This window comes from Dromaius novaehollandiae, chromosome 3 (genome assembly GCF_036370855.1).
Source record: "Dromaius novaehollandiae isolate bDroNov1 chromosome 3, bDroNov1.hap1, whole genome shotgun sequence".
Classification (NCBI taxonomy): domain Eukaryota; kingdom Metazoa; phylum Chordata; class Aves; order Casuariiformes; family Dromaiidae; genus Dromaius; species Dromaius novaehollandiae.
Window position 1 is genome coordinate 69298942 of NC_088100.1, and position 22445 is coordinate 69321386.

Genomic DNA, 22445 nt, shown 5'->3' on the forward strand with positions numbered 1-22445 from the left:
CACCATCAATGGACTCGTCTTTTCCATAATCTCTCTGTGCCTCCATTCCTTACCTGTGAAACGGGCACCCTCCCTTCCCAGATCTGAGGTGAAGGTAGCTGGTATTTGCGAGGCTTGAAAGAGAAGCCCCTGAGGAAATGAGTTGCTACCTCTCTCTTCCAGCCAGGCAGAAGAGACAGTAGGATGAGTAGCTTTACACCAAACAGTGTGGGCATGAAAAAGAGAAAACGATTGCTTGTTGCAATTATTGCAGTGAATTATGGAAAACTATCCTGCATTTTAAGGTTGCCATAATCCACAATCATGAGAAATCCAGATGAATATTATGCCCTCAGCCTTTAGTCGATCGATTCCTGACTTGTGACTGAGCAACTTTGCCACTCCCAAGTTCTTTTAACAATGCTCCTGTCTTATATACACATAAAGGATTCTCCCATTTGCTATTACATTAAAAGCCAAATCATGAAGAATTGTTACACTCTGTTCAAACTGCAAAGTGGAAGCAAAAAAAACCCCAAAACAAACACGAGGACAATTTAATGAAAGCATCTCTCATTTGCTGAGAAATAACTTTGGAAAGAGGAAGCACTGGACAACGACCAGCATTTTATTTGCCCAGGTCATAAGACATGTCTGTTAGGTGATCTGTTCTTGTCAGAGAGTCCTTAATTAGGAAATTCCTAGAGAGAGCTCCCACAAGGTGCTTATTAAGATCTAAAGACAAAAGAGTTAGTAGAAAAGCCTGAGGAATGGCCAGAGACCTCAGGTTACACCGGAAGGCAAGAGTGAGCTGCTGCTAGCATAGAAAGAGGCACTCAAGATGGGATGCTGGATTTTGAATGAAAAACTGTCAGTCCTGTTATTAGTGAGTATTTTTAGCATTAAAAAAAACCTAATTGGACATATATAAATATTTTAAGCTTGTTTAAAAGACATTTTATGGTTTGCTTACAGTAATACTCCCAAGCTAAATGTAAAACTTGCTATAAAATATTCAGCAGCCTTTTTATAACTAGTCTTAAAAACAATTTAAAGTCTTACTGTTTTATTTTTAATTATTTTTAAGTCCATGTACTTTAGTCCTCAGATAAAGGGAACACAGGTTTGGAATTGTATTTCAAATTGTATTCTGAATTTTTTTCAGAGGCTTTGGTGAATTGGGGTGGGGGGCAGACGTCCCCAGCTCCTCAGCTCCTAACTCCCTTCATTTCTGAAATTCTTTAATTTTAGATTCTATTGGCTTTTTTGAGTCCAAGCTAAGTCCTGTGTCTAAGATCAAGTTTGCCATCACGCGGTAAATGTCATCTACATCCTCTATTGGATGTGAGACATAACCCTGCGTTTTCTAAAAGATAGCCTCATTCCAGCAAGCATTTGTGATTTCTATCATCTGTGATCAAGAGCTGCATTGCACACTGATTTTCAAGTATCTCTCAGATTCTTTTAAAACTATAACCATAACCAGTTTTATATGCAGTAAAAATACTGTAAGTGTCATTAATCTGTGGCCCGTCTGTTTTGCAGGTGGTGTGGCTTGGATTGAATTTATATTTGTTTATTGATACCTTCCACTGGTATGAAGACGAAGATGCTTACCTTTATACACGGATTATGCTGGGAGTAAGTACGAGTTTGATTGTTAAAAGGATCCACAGGGAGAATGTATGCATGGTGTGATTTTATTCACATCTTTCACGATAATAATTTTCCTGATGCTTCAACAGTAATTTTCCCATATAAGAGTATTATGTTAATATAGTATTTCCTTTCTTTTGTTCCTGCCATACCAAACTTGTAATCTAATTTCTTTATATTGCTGTATGTACAGTCAACACTGGCTTGGGCAAGAGCTTCTGCAACATGCCTTAATTTTAACTGCATGCTAATCCTGTTACCAGTCAGTAGAAACCTTATTTCATTCTTACGAGGAGCAAGCACTGTAAGTACCACTTCTCAAATAGCTATATTTTCCTTCTCTTTTTATTTCTACAGTTCAGCAATATTGTCCATATCAAATATTTTCAAAGGAATTTTAATTTTTGACAGAGAAGTCTGTACCCTATTGCCTAGTTATTACTGTTTAAATTGTCAGATATTCATGACTGAAGAGAAACAAATGGCTTGTTTAACACAGTACTCTAAACGCAACATTGATTTTGGCAGCCGCTGCATAGCACAGTGTCATGAAGTGAAAAGTGAGGTGTTATGAAAAGGGGACATAAGAATGCAACTTAGACAAATGGAGAAAATGTGTATCCATCATGAGTATCCTGTGTAGCAAAGTGAAAACCAGAGTGAAGAAATGTATAGATAAAAGTGCCATAAGGATGAAAAGGAACATGTTTAAACAGTTGTTTCTGAGTGGCCACCTTTCAGCTCCTCCCTTCTTGTAAACACGTGTTTTTGTAATTGAGTGGTCATCTGTCCTGAGGCGTTTGTATTAAGCTCAGCATCACACATAAGAAGTGCTTAAGGCTTTAACTCTACTTAGCTAAGGCTTCAACTGACTGGGAATTATTACAGTCAGAGCAATTCCAGTCCCACATGTTTGGGGAAAATTCGCCAGTCACTTCATAACTCAAAACACAATGGCAATTTCAAAATCGTAATATGAATTTATTTTATTGTAACTTGGTTATTATTTTCAGTTTTGCTTTTCTCTCTTTAGACTTAGAGTACTGTCATGTGTCAAACAGTCCTCAGGAATCAACACTGTTATATAACAGGTCAAATTCAGGAGCTGAGAATTTAAGGAAAGAAACCTTATTGGACTTCTGAATCATTTCATAAATTAACAATAAGTATTTGTATACACAGTTATGTGCCATTTAAGAACTTAGAACTGGATGTTTTCTTGAAGATAATATTTTGTCTTTCTGGACAATATTGTCGCCTTGAAGAGCACAGTATAGAGGAACTTGAGCGGCTGCAAGGCGGCTGGGGCACAGCTGGACCCGCCGTTCCCCTGGGAGGCATGGTGTCTCAGCACTGCACCCACCTCTGCTCGCATGCTGGGAAGATTTATTAGCTAGGAAGCAGCATGGATAAACGCAGGGATCTTTGGCATGGCGTTGTGCCAGGCCAAGTGAGCATCTCAGATGCGCAGAACGCAGTTCAGGGACTGAAGCAGCTCAGCAAGAGCTGTCGCCGTGCCAGCAATGTGTGTTAGTTTTGGCTTGTTGCAGTTCATAACGGCCTGGGGCTGGCTCGGTGCAGAGCCACACAGCTGTCCGCCAGCGCACCACCGTCGCGCACTTCCAACAAGGGGAAGACGGTTCAGTAACACGTAAGCGTGCAACCACCTGAGGTCTAGACAGGCTTACTCTCTTGGGGTTTGCATTTCATGAAAGCGGCTAAAATGTTTTCACTGAGAGCTGCCTTTGCCAGCAGTTTAGCTGTGTTCGTGCAACTAAACCTGAGCCTGCATGCACCAGTGGCCCAGCCTGGCTTTGTATTCAACCAGCTCCGGTGTCGGTACATTAGCAAACGAGCTAATCCCCAGACCTGATAAACCACTCACAAATTACAGCTGAATGTAGCAGAGTTTTATCAAATCTGTTTTTGAACCCCCACAGAGGCTGAATAGCTTTATGAAATCCTGGAGTGTAGCTATGCTGAAAACAGGTACCTTGGTCCCAAAGTTAAGGCTAAACCAAAATTTTCACTGAATTCCTTCAACAGTTCGTTTTTAAATGTACTGAACTCCTTTCCTATCCAAAGTGTGAGTTGTAAATAGTAATAGGAATGATATAAAACAAATTTTGCTTTTTCACCAAGTGCCGTGGAGGAGCACTGAGGAGACAGCTTGACAAAAACATTGTATTTCACAAGATGGTTGCCTATGGAATAGCTGTAAATGCAAGTAAGCTTTCAGTTTTTTTCTTCTTTGCCTTTTTACTGTTTTGAATTTCACAGTGATTCTGCCTAATGCTGTAATCCCCATCAGCTCTGACACATTTGCTACTTCAGTGCGATCATTTGCTGACTGCAACTTTCAACAGGTGTAGAGGTCCCATCCGATTAATCATTCCTGACCTTATTTTCAACAGTCGATAAACTTTCTGCTTGGGTAGTATCTACTAGTTGCCTTTTGTTAACTTGACCAACTTGACCATCTTAACATCTAGTACAAATAACTTCTATTAAATACCTGGGAGTAGATGTTTGGAGAGAAGACATAGTGTTGTAGTCTGATTTTTTTAAGGAAATTATGCTTACAAGTCATGCTGCTCATCTGTCCACCCCTCCATCCCCTTCTTCAGTAACTTTTCAACCAGATAATAAATTTCATCCAAATTTGAAACAAGTAGCTCCCTCGAAAACATTAAGGTCTTACAAATTTTGGAAAAATAGGTGAGGAGTACAGGGAGCTAATGACCCCCTTGAGGGAAAAACTGCAGCTTGAGATCAAAAATTACCTGTTCGGTTTGTCCTGCAGACATACTGAGCTAGAGGTGTTCACTGGCCTGGCTGGAAACAAGACATGGCACCTTCCTGTTCCTAAGTGGTTAAAGGACCTGGAGAGGACTGAAGCTAGGAGGAATCTAGACGACACAAGGGGAAGAGGAGATATGATGGGGAAGGGGGGATATGCAGAGAAGGAAGAACAAAGGCTAATAGGAGGACATAAGCACGTAAAGATGGAGAGGTATCTGGGACAGGAGACATTGTTCTCTGTGGAAATTAGATCTCATGAAGTCTACTGCTCTTAGGACAATTTGACATTAGACTGTGGTCCCAGCCCATATTTCTGAAAACATCTGTTTCATCTTGGACATCTTCAGATGCTTAGGTAAGTCCCATATTCTCTAGTCACTCTATGTTCAAAGATCTCAAAGGGAGTTAGCCAACTTTTTAAAAGGAAAAGGAGATAAAGGAGTTTATCAGAGTTATTTACAAGCATAATACACTGTAACATAAAAATTCTACCCTCAGGCTGCCAGGGTGGACTTTGATTCCAATATTCTTTTCTCTGTATACAAGGCAGAGGCTTTTCTTTTGCAGGTATATGGCACTAGTGTCCCCACATAGTTAGACAATTATGTGGAGTCAGGAATGCCACTGGGATCCAACAGCTAAAATTTGTCCTTTCTATATAATGGTAAAATTTTTTGGAGGGGAAGGCGGGGGGATGAGAATGTGCATCTTATAATGTATTACAATGATTTGCTTATCTGTCATGTCCATTCATTTATCAGAGTTCAGTTTCAGCATAAAGCAGATTTCTACAGAATGCAACATTGCTTCTTTAATTAACAAATCAACCCAGGAATGTAAATTAACCAACTTCTATTTGGTGTATAATTTGTCATGCTCTAGAAAGAAAGCAAAACTGCACAGTCAAACCTTTTATGTTTTGGGGTTTCACATTCATATAAAATGCTTGCTAGTGCATTAAGATGGACAGTCTGGGAAGTGCAAGTTTATCAGAAAAGTGATTACTTTATGGCTTCAGCAATTCCAAAGACAAAGACACAGGAGCTGATGTCAAATGACAGAAAGCACCATTATTTAATTCTGTCATTCTCAAGGGAAAAAATGAAGGTTTGGGCTTTTTTTAGAATATAAAATGGACAAATAACTGATGTGATTATTGATGAAGAAAACAAAATACAGGGAAGTCTGGTAAACAAAACATGACAGCTTTATGAACTCATGCTTTCCTAACAGATAAGTGAGAAACAAACATCTTTTTGGGGAAAACACTACATCATTTTATAGTCAGCCTTGGGTAAAGAAGGGCCAGAAACTCTGGCCTGAAATTAAATTTAAAATGCATAAAAAACATTCAATCTTCATAACACACTGTGTGAGAAAACCACAGTTCCCTCTTCTCACAGCAAAGAGGTACCCACAATCATATCGAGCTCCTTATTATAAAATTTAACAATGTTAAAGTGATGTGTAAATAGAGAGATGCCATTTTCCACTCATCTGACACATTATTTATACAAATACTACCTGTATTGCCTCTGGTTACACAAAAGTATAGTCAGCTCCTATTGGACTATTGCAATTTAGTCATTCTTAGTTAAGTTAAAGCTCTCTCCTTATATGATCAATAGCCTAAATGTGGCAGCAAGAAGTTAAACTGATTTGCAGATCAGATCACTAAGCTTATCCTCACAATATAAAATTGCAGACTCCTTTATTATTAAAGTAACATGTTTTCATCTCATCTTGCCAGGTGGTGTTATTCCAGCGTATTTATTTAATGGCATACTAAAAATAGTGTGACATTAGTATTGTCTGGCTTCTAACAGCTAGCTCAGCTGAGGTGCGTGTGGCTTTGGAAAAAGTACATCTGTAGCTTTAATTTTTCATCAGCTCTAATACAAATTCAAATGCAGGCTTTAATTGGTCAGGTCATAAAGGGATATAATTAGAGACTAGTGGAAGAAGGGAAGCTGGAGGAAAGAGAGAGTAAACAATGCTATCTATAATCAAGTGCATCATTGAAAATTCAGTAAAGGGAATTCTGCTTAGTTTGGCTTCCTGAGTTCTGAATGCCTGTCTATGATAAGAGCTGTCTGCGAGTTATTCACCCACTAATAAATCTTCCTTATAGACCTGTTACTCTGTTAGAATAAAAATCATAGTTTCATGCACTCCCAGTTTGATCAATGCAAATCATTCTAGACTTTCTAATTCCAAGTGACTTTTTAGTTGAGAGGCAGTACATTGAACCTAAAGATATCTTTAAGAAATTAGTAAATAATGTTTTGTACAACACATTTCTCTTACTGTGTTGTTTTTACCATCATGAGAAAGCAAATCCATACATTTTCTAAAGTGAGGAGTGTTTGGGGGGATTCTTTTGTTTTCACTTTGGCATGTCTTTAAGAACTAATTGCTTCTTGTGTTGTTTTGATGTTTGCAGAAGGCTATACACATATATAGCTCCAACAATCTTTGAGTTATGATATGAATAAAGCTCAAGCAATTAAGGGAAAGTTGAGGATGGAAAGAGAAATCTTTTGGATTTAGTCTGTTTGAAATGGTGTTTCCCTCCCCTTAAAATTTCCCATAGTGCATATTCCTTTAAAAACATGTGAAACAAAGACAGAAGTATAGTCATGTCAGATATGCTTGGCTTCTGCCAAGCACTGAAAATGCTATAGCTAAAAACCTAAAAAATCTTTCTGTTTTCAACCACATTTTGTTAATGGTGGGGATACAGAAGTAGCTATGTGAGGGGATCTGGTGATTAAAGTAGCATTTTTGTGTAAACTATAAAGCTTTCAGGAAAGCAGATGCCTATCTTAAGAAGAGGTTTAGTTGAAATCTGAGTTTTGTACTTCCAGAATTTGCAGAAAATTTTCCATCTAATTTCCATAAAACTGCATTTTTTCAGTCAGATTGTTTAACTCTTGGATTTCCTAGCAAGTACTAGGAAGAAAATTATGTTAAATTAAAGATTATAAGCCTCTGGCTAGAATAAAAAATGGCCCACGGCAAGTTCTTGTTTGATGCTGATAACCATTTTAGAAAACCTAACGCAAGTTGTGTGTGGTGACTATTGCCTGAATTTTAGCATCGTTTGTGCTTTTTCAGTTCACAAAGGCAACATGAAGCCGAATGAAGGGATCCATGTAACTAGAAGTGTCACAAGGCAGTGAGTGGCAACAGAATTCCGGCTGGGTTAGTGCAGAATTCCCAGCATGTTGGTGAGATTCCTACAAAGCCGCTCTCTTCACTGTCGGCAGAAAGGCCAGGATTTGACCCTTTGATTTTTTCATGATAGGTCGGTTAACCAAAACATTTAACTCCTAGCAGCAAACTCCAATGTGATTATTATCCTGTACAGGCATGCAGAAAAGAGAGAGGGAAACCTTGCCCTCAGATAAACACATGCAATTTCTGTTTAGTTCAATGAGAGTTGTGCATGCTTCACTGAAGGCACAATTGGCTGAATAAGACTAGCTAAATTGACCAGACTTTCAAGATAATTCAATTACATCTCTTTGTATTTAAGAACTTGTACAGTAAACACTGTGCTCTAATAGCAACCCTTTTTCTCCCTCCCTCCTTCCAATAAAACCTTTTATTTGATCTCAGAGGTGGAGTAGATAGAACATCTCAGGGTCAAATACAAATTAATACATGTTAAGTGCTTTAAAGGTTCCAGATGTTGTTAAAAACAACAGCCCGAATCCTTCAGTCTTCATGAATTGATATCAAAAAGAACTTTGCTTTAAAGATTGCATGATTTACCCTATAATTTATATTTAGTTATGCAGAATGAGGAAAACACTGAATAGAAAATGCTGAGATGTAGTACCCTAAGCTTTGTATCCATGGTTAACTTATCTTAGTGGTGTGTATATACATATGTGTGCAGGCGTGTGTGCATGTGTACATATATATATATGTAAAAATGAAGTAAACTCAGATTTCAGAAAATTCAGAAATATTAATTTTGGAAATGCTTAGTAAATTCTGTACACTGCAGATGTAAAGGACCTTCAGAAAAGGCACTTTAGGGATGTAAAATATTTTAGCTAATGGCAATGTATCCAGTGCCAGACTTTTTAGCCTGCTACAGCTATTGTGCATTAAATGAACCACACTGAAAATGGAATTAATCTTTGCATTACTCTTACCATCTAGCTATAATTCACTTTTAGATTGCATCATGTTTTCCTAGTGGCACACAAGAAACCCATTCAAAAGTATTAATCTAATAACACTCAGGGCAATATTTAAGATCATGGGAGATCCAGGTAAACCAACATACTCAGTGCATTAGTTTGAATGTTAATATTTTTTCTGTGTATCATTATACTCTGTATGTTAACAGCTACCACAGAGTAGCTTGCAGAAAAGACCTATCTTAGTCATTCTGGCAGACTTCTACACTTGTAATACCCTCTACCTAGCTAGCTGAAAGCTGGAATGAATGTCACCCAGGAGGGAAGAAGAGGTAAATCCCAAAGAAGAGAGTATGACACTGTTTCCATTGATAGTAACACTTAGAATAAAGCAGAATAAAATGCTGTTGGACGAAACAGTGTCTCTTAAAAGCCTGCAGACTAGGTTAAGTTGCAGAAACTTACTAGGTTAAGTTGCAGAAATCTGATCTATTCTTCTAGAAAAAAATTGCAACATGATTACTCCCTTTTAAATTTTAGGCTAAAGCACTTCTTGGGAAGATCTGTCTATTCAACCCATAGTTTCTTCTATTCAAATGCAAATACATTGTTAGGGTACACGGATTTCTGTCAGTCTGGAAGGAACTACCAACTCATCTCACTCTCAACACAGCATATACCAGCTAGCACTAGGTTTCTTGTCACTGCTGACCTGGCTGGAATTTGTACGTATCACAGACAATCTTACACTTCGAGGAAAGTGCAAGACTTCACAGACTTCTAAACAACAGAAATCTCATCATGTTGCATTAGAACTTCACAATGTGCAGTATTTATTTTCTAAAATCTGTGTATTTCAATGGTGAAAAGAGACAATGTGGGTTCTGCTATGAAAAGAGATTCAAACTTCTATACCTAGAGAATGTTGCTATTTTAAATGAACAGAAATAGTCCAAAACCTGCAGCTTATACATTGTAGGCAACCCTTGGTAAAACAAAGGTATAACTATGTGAAATTCATCTAGTCCAAGGTTATGGTGACTATTTGCATCATATGAGAGTCAGGAAGAACATCATGCATGTATAGAAGACAAGAGGCCCAAGGGCCATTATTGTTTTTGCCACTACTCAGTAGTAGATGGCAGGGTAAAACTGCTCGGCATAAGTGCACTCCAAGATTCATTGTCAGGCCTTCCAGTCTTGGAAACTTTTCTCTCCCCTTTGCCATGGTCAGGTGCTGGACTGCATGCAGTGCAGCCCCAAAACCTACCGCAGCCAGCCCTCACCCCCAGCCTCAGAGCAAGCCCTTTCAAATGTCAGAGAAATCAGGCCCTCATCAAGCAGCAACTTGGTTCCCGTCCAGCTGGATCTGATAACACCCTCGCCAGGCCAAAACATCTGTTCTGAAAGGAGCTTCATGTAGGAACAGCTCCCCCTCTTCCCACTCAGCATTTAAAAGTGCTGTTACACTTAAATACATAAACAGTGTTTATATACTGCTTATCCATCAGTTGTACTCTCAGGAACAGATTGCCACAGCCCCCACACAGCTGCCACCTAACCCTACAGCTCAGAGCCTCTCAGGCATTTGGGTTATGACAATCTGTGTGTCTCACTCTCTGCTTGCGGTCTTGTGAAACGTTTCCAGCGTCCCAGTGTTGCCAGGTCGCTGGGAGCCCTGTCTCATAGGCAAGCTCCAGGGAGGCGCTCAAGTCTGGTGCTGGCCAGATTGTTTCACATACAGAACCTAATCCATAAAAACATACTTAGCACATGCTGGGTCACTGGGTCCGATACCTTCTAATGCTGATAGTCATGTCACATACGCTGTTTCATAAAACTGACCAACCTTCAGCCTAAAGCCACTTAGATTGCTTGATCCCATTATCCCGTTTATTGAAAGGTTATTTTAGACTCTCATTCCTCTGACAGCCTGAATCTGTCTTCGAATTTCCAGGCTTATTTTATCTCTGTGCAGCTCATACCCATTTGGATTCAGTCTCCATCCTGCTGAAGCTATTCCAGTTTGTATAAATAATTTATTATTCATTGGGCCAAAGATTCAGAAAAAATGGGAACTTGATTTTTCAGTGTGGGTGCTCAGGACTTGGAATATTCACTTGTGATCCCTGTGCCGATAAATATTTGATTATTTTTATTAAAGGTTACATCAGGAGTCAGCTCACAAGAGAATAACCAGTCAGCCTGGTGACTAGGGCTTGTGCCTTGATTTAAGTCCCTACTTTAAATTATGTATAAAGAGGATTTTAAAGTAGGTCTCATCTCCCAGTGAGTACCTAAGTATGGGGCAATGCAGTAAAACAGGTGTAAAGCAATGGTGTGGGGGGGCCCTAAGCTAACATTTTCTTTTGAATGAGGTACAATCTGAGAGCCATTCACAGTGCATGCCTGCCACATCGCCTTGTCCAGCTGTACAAGGGTCATGTCAGGAGAACAGAGTGAAAATAACTCCTCACCAGCCAGGATAGACAGGCTAAGCTACTCTTGAGGGGCAGAATGTAATCTTCCATCTTTTCTCACTGGCTGCTCTGAGCACTTCCATGGTCAGCATCCAGCTTTAAATCACGTTCTCCTGCCCAGAGCTCTCCCCAGGCACTGTATAGGAGCTCTCCTCTCACGTAGGGCAATGGAGCTCACTAAGTGGATAGGCACCCAAAGGACTTTGCAATACTGAAGTCCTTATGCATTTAACGCTGTGTTTTCATTTATGGTGTGACTAGTTGACGATGACTAGTTCAATACGGCATGATTTTTATGCAAATAGACAATTAGAATTAAAAAAAAGAAAAAAGAAAAACAAATCTTCTTCTGAGAGACCATTATTGTTCAGGGAAGCAGATCATATTTGTTTTACCTCAATTACTGCACTTTAGAAGGGTTTTTTTAATGGTCAGGCACAGGAACAGATAAACACTGAAAGAGAAATGAAGATGGGAAGCTAACTATAAAAACTAGAAATAGTGCATCCTAATAGCTGTACTGTAAACACGTAATTGTTTTCATTCTTGTTTTCCATCCTGAAGTATTTAATATTTTGCATTAATGACAACTGTCCTGTAATGGATTTGAGAATCTCTCATATTTAAAATTGTAGAACTCTGCATCTAGCATGATTATGACTTAATTTCAAAAGAGAGAAAGGAAAGACTTTGCTTCATTATTGGCTGACAGAAATAAAGATCTTCCCATTCAGGAAAAGGATTATGGGGGCTTTCTTACTTCACTCTTAGGCGCTTTTCTAAACGAACCATCTTGAGTACATTTTTGGAACAAACCAGAAGAAGAGATGGTGTATGACCATCCGGGCAAACCAAAACTAATACCAGAGTGTTAGTGATCCAGACCTTTTCCTTAAAATTATGGTTCCTCTGGCTTTCCCTCACTGAAGTAAAGCTTGTCATGGCCCATAATGGGCCCTTCCTCATTTCATATGAAACTTAACAGCTCAAGTGGCATGAAGTGATGTTGTATCAACTTGTTCATATGGGAAGATTTTGGATGCCTTTCTTAAATCTCTTCTGGTTTAAGTTGCAAGGTGGTCAGTGCCAGAATGGACATGTTAATGTCCTGTGTAGCAACATTAGATCAGGACACATCCTAATTTTTAACAAAATCTAGGGATTTTAATTAGTTACCTCATTTTGAACTACATAAATCAGGGGCAAATGCTTTTATCTCATCTCTCAAGAGGTCCTCCTTCTGTGACACTGTAGACTGCAGGGCACTCAACAATCAACATGGGAGATCACACTGGAGCTGTTCTTCTCTGCAATTCGAAGCAGTTGCTACGTATTAGACAGCAATAAAATTTTCCTGTTGTTGCTAGTTTACTGTGTGAAACTCTCAATTACCTCTTAATTTAACTCTTTTTGAATAGTTCATAGTGTGCTTAATAATATTCCTTCTGGCATTGCGGTCACATACAAGTGCATCTTCAATTTTACACTGTTCTTCCTCTCATGCAGCCATCCATATTATTGCCCACTTGATCAACATAGAGCGGTATCATAGGAGCCAATCGAAGGAAGCAGGGGAGTTACAGAATAAACTTTCTGGCCTTGGCAAGAACTCACATGAAAGCTACTTGAACCCAATCAGGACCTATGAAACAGTAGGTTGTCACTTTTTGGTTTTCCTCATTTAAAAAGTTTTCCTCTGTGGATTCTTTTGTCAGTAAAACTGTATTTCAAAGCCTTTTAACCAGAGCGAGAAGGTGCTGCCAGAGGTTAACCTCAATTTCAGCTGAAAACACTTACTCAGAGCTGCAATTTTCAAGTCACTGAGCTCAAAGAAATGTCTATGCTATTTTAATTAGTTTGTCAGAAGGCAGCTGAGGGGGGAGGATCAGGAGTGTTATGAATAGCAGACAATGAAACAAAGCTGCAAAGAATTTTTAAAAACTGAACTCAGCTATCAATATATAGAACAAACACTGCAACTTCTTTCCAGAAAGAAAAAAAAAAACAATAATAGCACACAAAGATATTACTTTCATAGCTGCTATTTGGCTCTCTCCGTGGTTGTGCAATGTCTTCCTAATTTGGGGGTTGAGTCTGCTGTGTTACATGTAGAGCTTGGCTACACAGGGAACTGCATGTGAAAAATCACCCAGAGGCACATTGCTTGTAGGAGGCAGTTCACTGGGAAGCTAATGCAGGTGTGTGATCTTCAGAGCCAGGCAAGACTATGGGCACCTCACTCCTGCTAACAAATGGCTCTGCTTGGTTTGGGGAAAAAAAGTTGTGCTTCCTACTCACTCCCTAGGTTATCTCACAATAGCACGGATAGAGCTCTTGCTTCTGCTATTCATAACATTAAGAAAAACAGACCTTTTCCTGCAATGCATGCAGGTAGAAGTGTGGAAGTTGAACAACTTTTGCTTTTTATTCCATTATACCATACATCACAAATAACATCTATGTTATTTGCTTGCTTGTCTATACTGTTGCACACTCTGGGCTTGAAAAAGAAAGTCTGAAGCACTGTTGAGACTCCCACGTGTATTGTGCCTGCTCTTCAGAAAATTCCCACATACCCAGCATGCAATAAAGGCCATTCAAACACCAAGGAGCAGGCTCTTTCAGTCACTGGTGTGCTCCACTGAAAGAAGAAACCCAGTGAGACGATGGCTGGACAGCCATCAGTACAACTTCACAGTATTTTTCAACTGTGAAGCATTTTGTCCTGTTTTTTTCTCAGTTCTTTTTCAGTTTAGATAATGTGATTTTGCATCTTTCCAAACAAACAAGTAACCAAATATTAGAGAAAAACAAGCAAATGAATCGTCTCAGCAGTAGGAACACATAGGTCCTGATGATAATGTTGACAAACAAGTCAGGTTTATCAGGACAGGACAGCAGACAAGGACTAAAAGCACAGCCCTTTCTGAATACCCCATGCCCACTCTCACCACATGCATGTGACATATTCCCCAAGAAGAAAATAGAGCTTACACTGCAGAATGGCAACCTACCATCTTTCAGTGGTTACTTGAACGCATTTTTTTCTCCACTAAGCATTCCCACAGTGATATAATTGGGCTGTAGGCTTCTACTTAGATTAAGATCCTAAATATCCTTTAGGAAGGAGGCTAATATTTTCTGAAATCCTTTCCCAGACTTCTCACAGTAATACACCCCACAATTACATGCCAGCTTACAGCCTAGATTATAGTCTAATATTTATATTTCTTTTATTGCCCACTTGTATCTTAGTAGGTACACTCAGAATTCATAAATTATGAAGGAAAGCAAATAAAAGATTGCTCCTACCTTCAAAGAAAAAAGTTCTAAGAGCAATAACTCAGGTTTTCTTTTCAGTTTCATCGTACCCCTGTAGCAGCAATGTACTAAGTGTCTTTGACATTTTTCCTTGTTTCATCTCAAGATGCAAACTAGCCACTGTAGCGAAAATGTTCAAAACATCACCTAGATCAATCTGTTAATACGTAATAGGATCTGAACATACTCTTCACAGACAACAATTTGAAAATGTGCTGTGTGCTCTCAAGTGTGAACTTTTGAAAAAATGATTTTACTGTAAAAAATGGCTGTAAAAATAGCAAGGTGGAATTTTATCATCTCTAGGATTTCCATATCAAATGAGTGCACTTTACAAGTACAGTATCATTTTTTTTTCTCCTCACTTAATAAGCTGCAGAACCAGCTCAGGCTCCAGAAGGCATGCTGTGTCCTTTCATTCCTGTGCATCAGCACCAGTAACACAGATGTACTTTGCAGGCCAAACAGGGACTTCCTTTACACTCTGCCAGAATATGTAGCTTGAGTGTCTTCTCATGTGTGTGATTTTTACTGCCATTCCTCCTGTTTTACACTTTATAACTGATATCAGCATCTGACTGCTGTGTTCAAAACACATCTTCATTCTCACTTCAGTTGATTTTGATGGGTTTAGACAGAAGTAGGTAACAGACCTGTGCTGAGGTCTGCTAGTCATCCTGTCACAGCCCAAAATATTAATGTTTCAGCACTAACAAGCATAAAATGTAAATATAAATAGATATTTTTAAACATAAAAATAAGTATTCTCCGGTACATCTCTAGGCAAGTGTAAGGAACAGGTAAGTGAGATATGCCATTTAGGTAAATGAGAGCATGTCATTTTTATACACCATTTCAGCGATGTAACAAAACCACACACGTTGAGGTAAAATAAACATGAAGGAGCCCCACACTTTTTATGATTTCAGGTGCCTTAACACCTTATTTTTATCACCCTCACAGGCAGGTTTGTAATGCTATTTTGGTTATTACACCTCTAGGTTTAATCTTCTCATTTCTCTAATCATTTTCCTTTTTTTCTGAGACACTTTTAGATGAGAAAAATAGATAAAAATACTGCTGAGATAGTGTAATTTCCTCCTTTCAACTCCCCCAAAAAACAAATAGTGGCAAACACTTACATATCCAGGGTAAACCTAAGTGGAAGTAGAACAGAGAGATGTTTTCCCATGCTACGTCTAAGGGTAAAAAGGATGTCTGCCTTACCTGTGTTTCTTGTTCTGGTTTTGTTCCTATGCTGAAAATACAAATTGGATTTCAGCATCACATGTAATAATAACAATAATAATAATATTTTTTTCTTATTCTAGAACACAACAGGAGAGGTTCTAACTACCATAGCTGGAGTAACTGGAGTTGTGATTACTGTGGCTTTAATTCTGATCATGACTTCATCCACAGAGCTCATCAGAAGGTCATCTTATGAGGTGTTCTGGTACACCCATCACCTCTTTGTGATTTTCTTTATTGGTTTAATATTCCATGGTATGGGGTAAGCATCTGCATGAACTACATAAGGTATATGTACACAGTCTGAGATGAAACATGATTCAAATCTATAGTACTGTGTCCTTCTATTAACAAGCTGCTGGGATCTTTGCTTAGAGACAGATTGCAGAATGAAAGCACTTTGAAATTTAAACACGCCATTTTTATGAGGACTAAAAGTGTGTTTTAGTTCTTTCAAACCCTTCTCATGACCTGCACCTTATCAATAGATCAGAATGAATGAATGAACTTCCACTCATGGGAACTGGGGCCATTCCAGATTAGGAATCAAACCATTGTGGGTTCAGATTAATGCGATAGACCTTTTGCTCAGACGTTTTGCTTGTAAAATGCTTGTAAGGCTTTTTACAAGAGGATGAACACACAAAGAAGACCCAGTGAGCCATAAGAGCTTTCAGTATGCCAGCTACTCAGTGGTGAATGTCCCTGTGGACATCTTCCTGTGTGTCCATAATAGTAAAGCAGTTTGGTCCCTTTTTTGCTATGGGAGAAAGAACCACGAATTTCCTCACCATAAGGAAGCAGTATGCAGTAGTGGCGGGCACTGTATTGTGAACTATGTCAGTTCTCCAGGTCTAAATGACTGTAGTAGCAAATGTCTCAAGTTTAGCACTAGCCTAATTAGGTGGCTTTTAGGGAGAAGAGTGCCAGGTCACTAATTCTCTCCCTGTTATTTGTCACAAGAGAAAGATCTGTCTTGCTGGTACAGGGCTCCTGGTTCTCACAGTGAGGGACAGCAGGTTTGAGGGAATCTGCTTAAGAACCTCAGGGGGCAAAAATTCCCCTGCCTATTCAGTGTGAGATCAAGGAGGCACCCGTTGATGGAAAAAGTTTCTGTCTTCTGTTTCCAGCTCCATCAACATCTCCTTCCTTTCCCTTGTTCACTTCCCTCCTTTTCCCACTGTCATTTATAATAGCACTATTATGAATCTCCTGCAGTGCATCTATATTAGCATTTTAATTCAGATAGGGAGTACAGTTTTGAAGCACATCTCCTCCTCACTTACTATGCTTTTGTTCATACCAGGGAGTAGTCTCAGACTGCATGACCTGGATTGCTTTTGGATAAAACTCTAGTGAAACATTAGTCTCCGGGAATGCTTCCATGTGGTCCAAGTACTAACAAGTGATTAGTTCATGGGACCAAACTAGAGCTAGTCCAAAGTAACCTCCTGAATGTATGCAATGCAAAGCCCTCAGCAAATAGTGCTTTGCTCTATAGATCTCCTGTTGACTACCTAGAGTACGCATAGTTTTAAGTTGTTACAGTGCTTTTCAGATCTATGGACAGTCACTTCATGTTATCATAACGTGCTTCTTGTGTCTGTTTTGTAAAACATTCAGATGGTATTGCCCACCTGTAACGTACATAGAGACAATTATTCTCTGATGCACAGGAACTTCCTAGCGAACAGGAGTGTGTGCATGTGCCTGCTCCCTTGAGGTGCACAGAGTCACCACAGGGCAAATAACAGGCTTGTACAATGTTTTGTGGTGTGTTACTTTTCTCACCTCTTCCCTTGTGATTTGAGAGTTGTCACATTTAGTTTGGCTTTGAGTGTGCCTGAAATTGGCCCAGTTAATTAGTCCTAAGCTTCAGAGGCACAGCTGCAAACAAACGCTGTAAACTGTATTCTGGCCTGATTAAAAAGGCCTATCTCTCTCTTTCAAATCTTTTCAAACAACTATAATGAACCCTTTAAACCTTCAGCTTTGGAAGGTCCATCTACATAGCCAACTGATCGACACTCTTCAGCAACTGATTTCCCTGAAAAAAGGACACTTATTTAACACCAATATCGATAACATTAAATAAGCATGACAGTTGCTCCAGGCTGGGGGTAGACTGCAACAAAATAGCCTGCTGCTGCCCCAACACATCTCTGCCACTACTGCTTATAAAAAGGAGTGAGCCAAAAATCAAGGTTTCATTCACTTCCCATCTCTTCCTCCTTCCAAGGTGACTGAACAAAAGCAACTGTCCACTGGAGCCTGCCTCTTTTTCTGTCTAGGAGGTGGCAGTTCATGACACAGCCACATAAAAGAAGGCAGTTCTTATCCTCTACTCTCTCATAACACAAGTGCAGGACAGGCTAAAGTTGTAGAGCCAAAGTAAGCATGGAAGGGAAAATAAAGAGAAACAACACGAAACAGACAGGATTTCCTGTAAAAATCTTCCCTGTCTACCCATAATCAGCACCAGCTGAAGCGCATTTAAACTAACTAGTCAGGATTGATGTGTTTGGGAAGACTCACATCGTTAAGATTTTCTGCAGTACAGAAGCTAGAATTTAATACATTTAGAAAGCACACATCTCATTACAGTCCTCCAACTTTATTTTCAGCTTTCAAAAATGCATTTAGAAAGGAGCAAAGGAAAGAGAAGGTCTGTCACTATTAAGTTTTATAATTTTTCTAAACGATACCAGAGTCTCATATATAGAAGAGGTCAAAGCATCTGCTCCAAACAACTTACATTCAAATTTTGCTACAGACAGCCAAATGCATGTGTTCTGTGCAAGGACTCTCCATCTTCAGTCGCATTTACATGTACCATTCCTTCACTTGGTAGAAAAATCATGGCAAACCTAAAGGAAATGTGATTTGGACAAGAAAGCAGAACCGGCTTGAAAGAACCAACTGTTGAACGTTCAGTTGAATGCACATCTGCATTCAAGTAGTAGTACAAAACCTACAGATACTTAGAAAAATTGCAAAGAAGCATATCACCAATGAATATTTTTGTTTTAAGTCAGCTTGTTCGAGGTCAGACACCTCAGAGTCTGCTGCTTCACAATGTCACTTACTGTAAAGATCACTATTTGGAATGGGAGAAAGCCACTCAGTGTCCCCTGCCAGAGTTTTCAGGCAACAGACCTGCGGTAAGAGTGATGTTCGTCTTCTGTTCTTAACTTAATGCTCTTCCTTAAGAGACCAAATGTCTTAGCAAATAGGTGGCTGGAGTGTATGCTGCTATTAACTGGCACTTTGCATAATGTTTTGAGAGTTATGTTACATTTCTGTCCCATGACCTCTCCCTGTAGAGTAGGAAGATAGTGATCCATAACTGTACAAACATATACAGATAAAGAGTGCTACGTAAAATTTTGGTGTTATAAATAATTATTTGTGGAAGATCCTTTAGTTAGGCAGAACTCACATTGAAGGGTATGGATTTCAGAACTGGTCTCTCTCTGTTTAAATCTGTTGTGTACACTCATTTTTCATTATTCAGTATCACCAATATCCTTGATGTGTTTGTTGCACAAATATAGTCTCTAGGTGAAAATCTTATAAGAGTAGAGGTACAGAAAACACAATGGAACAGGAAATCTAGGAATGCAAATTATTATTATTATTATTATAACTAATAATGCTTTAATATGGATATTCTAAATATCAAGGGACAGTAAGTCAGGGATAAAATTATGCCCTTGCTTTGGGGCACATACTTCATATCATCCAGCCTTGAGATCTTAAGTTAGGTAAAAAGGAAAGAATCTGAAAATAAGAATTATGAAAGGGAAAGGAGAAAGGCAATAAAAATGTCCCATGGAAGGGTGGTTTTGCTGCAACAAGATTGCAAATCCACAGGGGGTAATTAAGTAGCAGACTTGTACAGTATGTCAGATGTCTAGCATCTAAACAAAATCATTTAACATTTACAACTAAAGATTTAGCTTGCTCATATGCAAGTTTTTGTTATTCCTTCCAAAAAGAGAAAAAATACCAAAAGAAATCTTAAAGGGGAATAATTAGCATTCGGTATCTTGTAGCTCTTTTAATGGCTGACATAGATTTTTATTAAACTAAACTATTTTTAGCCACTATCCAACCTCATATTAATGAGAAAGTGAATGCCTCTCTAAAAATTTCAGCTACAATGTCACCATAAAAATCAATACATGACTACACACTGTGAATACAGACACAAGCTTGCTTCCAACAGCATGTCTTGACATTCATTATCATAAAGCTAACCGGAGAGATCTTCCGCTTCTCTATGTTAAACCTAGTATGCCACACTTTCCTGCATACCCAAGGCCATACTTGCAAAGCCACATTAAATGAATTGTGATATCACCATATGGCATATAGATCATCTATAAGAACAGTGCTTTGCTGGATGGGTAACGCACTGTGGCCTGATACCTGACAGACAGTTGGTTAGCAAAAAATCATTCAGAGAAAAAAAATCCATGGTGAGACCTCTGCAGTGCCCACAAGGGCAGATGCAGATGTGACTGAGGCAGGGAGGAGACAGCCCCGTGCACAGCTGTGACCGTGTTTGGGGACACCAGACTGGCCCTTCTGGCCATTGCTCCTGGGGGAGGCTAATGCAGCCAAGCCCAGCTCTCAGTAACGCCACACCTGCTCCCTGCTCCATATTTCAGCCCATGGGAGCTTGATCTGGCTCTCACTGGGGATGCTGAAGCACTTCAGTCATACCCAGGGCATCCGGACTTCTGTTCTCGCATTCTCTCCTGAGCCATCGCTGCCCCATCAGCAATTTCTCATTACAGGAGGAAATCGCCAGTTGGGCGAGAATACAGATGTCCTGATTATCCAGCCAGGAGCTGTGTTGCTTAGCAGCCCACCCTTCCTAGTCAATACCCTGTTGTCCTAAACCAACCAAAAGACATTTTGGATTGAATGCTCTGTTGTGCTGGAGCAATGGCACATTTGAAACCTGAACTGAGCTCCTATCTCATAGGACAGCCTGCAGTCTTAACATTCCCGTCACATGCTTTTATTTACAGATAGCACAAATAGAAGGGAGGAAAAACAGGTTTCATCATTACTGTGGCTTGATATATGCTAATATATTCAAGATATGTGAGATTACCCACTGTGCAGAGACACCTGTAGTATTTAGGGACAACAGATGAGTTGAGTTTCTGCTTTAACTCAGAATCTTTTGGCTTATGCTGACTTCTTCCCATTATTAAATCATGCATTTTTTTAATTTAATTTTCAAGACTTAGCCTTGGGAAATTGCCACTCCATCCTCTTAGCACTTTCTAAGGAAGCCACATAATTTTATGGCTTGCCTCTCATAAAAGATACTTTATAACCTGTGTTACCCAGCTTGCAGAGAATCAATGTTTCAGCAAGTAAAGTTACTCTTTGGAGATTTTAAAAACCACATGATTTTGCAGTCTTCAGTTAGATCAAATGATCTATGTATGTAGTTAGACTGGAAATAAAACAGGATCTTCTACAGACAAAAAGAATTGAAATTTTTTAAACCTGAAGATTGTATTACATCTAATTATCTAAGCTGTCATAGTACAACAGAATAAAATCATCAGCTAGTATACTTGAATAGCCAAGCACCTTTGATTGTTAAAGTGATCACTACATATGAGTGATCAGCAAGTACAAGTACCGCAATCATCTACAATACTTAAAATATGATCAGCTTGGTATCCCAGATCAACAAAACACATTTACTGATACAGAGCAGACTAATGGATTAAATGGGAATATATCTGATTCCTCTAATTGAATATTTGGGACTTAATGTTTTTTCATGTAGCATCAGAAAATTCACAGCTGACAATGACAGCTACTCCCATCTGACCCTTCTGAAATATTTTAGACTCTAAAGAGCAACAAAATAGTAAAGCCATGGGTAACACTGTATAAATATATGTACCTATACTTCGTTGTGTCCAATGACATCTCTATATAACCCCTAAATAAATTAATCTTTTTGCCTGTTAGTAGGAATAGATTTTTAAGGCTGGTTCTTGGCCAGAATACAGATGGTTATTAGCACTGCTTTTGGAGAGTGTCTGTGAAGGAGTCCCATATGTCTGTTCCAAGAGAAAGCCAGAATTGTTACCACAGCACAAGAAGTACTGTCTTGAGAAAGGTGGACCAAAAGTGACAGAAGAGAATTCAAATCATCTTGTTTTAGGCTATTTTTGTAGAAATGAAAATAAATTTCTGGGTTTTTAACATGCAACTTTCTACAGGCTTGGAAGTGGATTTTAAGTCCTGTGTTGTTGTATATCTGTGAAAGAATCATTAGATTTTGGAGATTTCGACAGGAGGTGGTCATTACTAAGGTATGTAATGTAGCTTGCATAACTGCATAAAAAGAACTGAATGCCAATGATTTTTTAAAAATTTTTTAATCGATAATTTCTCTATATTATGATCATCTTTTTTGCTTCTAGTTTCAGCCGCTCTTCCATGAGTACCATGGTTTCAACCAAGTACTGATTTTATGTTTTGCATTTATTCCAGTAGCAAATCTCTAAGTACATTCCATATGGGATCAAACTTGATTGACAAAGTACCAGACTTATGAGACTCTGCCACCACAACACAGACCTCTGGTCAGAGAATATCTCTTTTTTCTGAAGTGAAACCCACATACTACTGAAGTAAATGGCACAGAAACCATCAATTTCAGTAGGATATAGTTTTTGCTTTCAAATCTGGAGTCTTCCAGGAGATTAAGGGATGTATTATCAGTTAACATAAATGGTCAAAGCTTCATTAATATCAGTAC

At 38.9% G+C, this 22445-nt stretch overlaps 1 protein-coding gene across 1 annotated transcript in view; it reads left to right on the forward strand.

The window, feature by feature from the left end:
• Positions 1–766: 766 nt before the first annotated feature.
• NOX3 (NADPH oxidase 3) overlaps positions 767–22445 on the forward strand; it is a 40219-nt gene continuing 18540 nt past the window's right edge. The window contains exons 1-8 of the mRNA XM_026122219.2: positions 767–865; positions 1525–1620; positions 1829–1939; positions 3778–3862; positions 12578–12723; positions 15724–15905; positions 18675–18804; positions 21904–21996. Coding sequence (XP_025978004.2) covers positions 821–865; positions 1525–1620; positions 1829–1939; positions 3778–3862; positions 12578–12723; positions 15724–15905; positions 18675–18804; positions 21904–21996 — 888 coding nt within the window. The 5' untranslated portion in view covers positions 767–820. The remainder of the gene's footprint in view (positions 866–1524; positions 1621–1828; positions 1940–3777; positions 3863–12577; positions 12724–15723; positions 15906–18674; positions 18805–21903; positions 21997–22445) is intronic.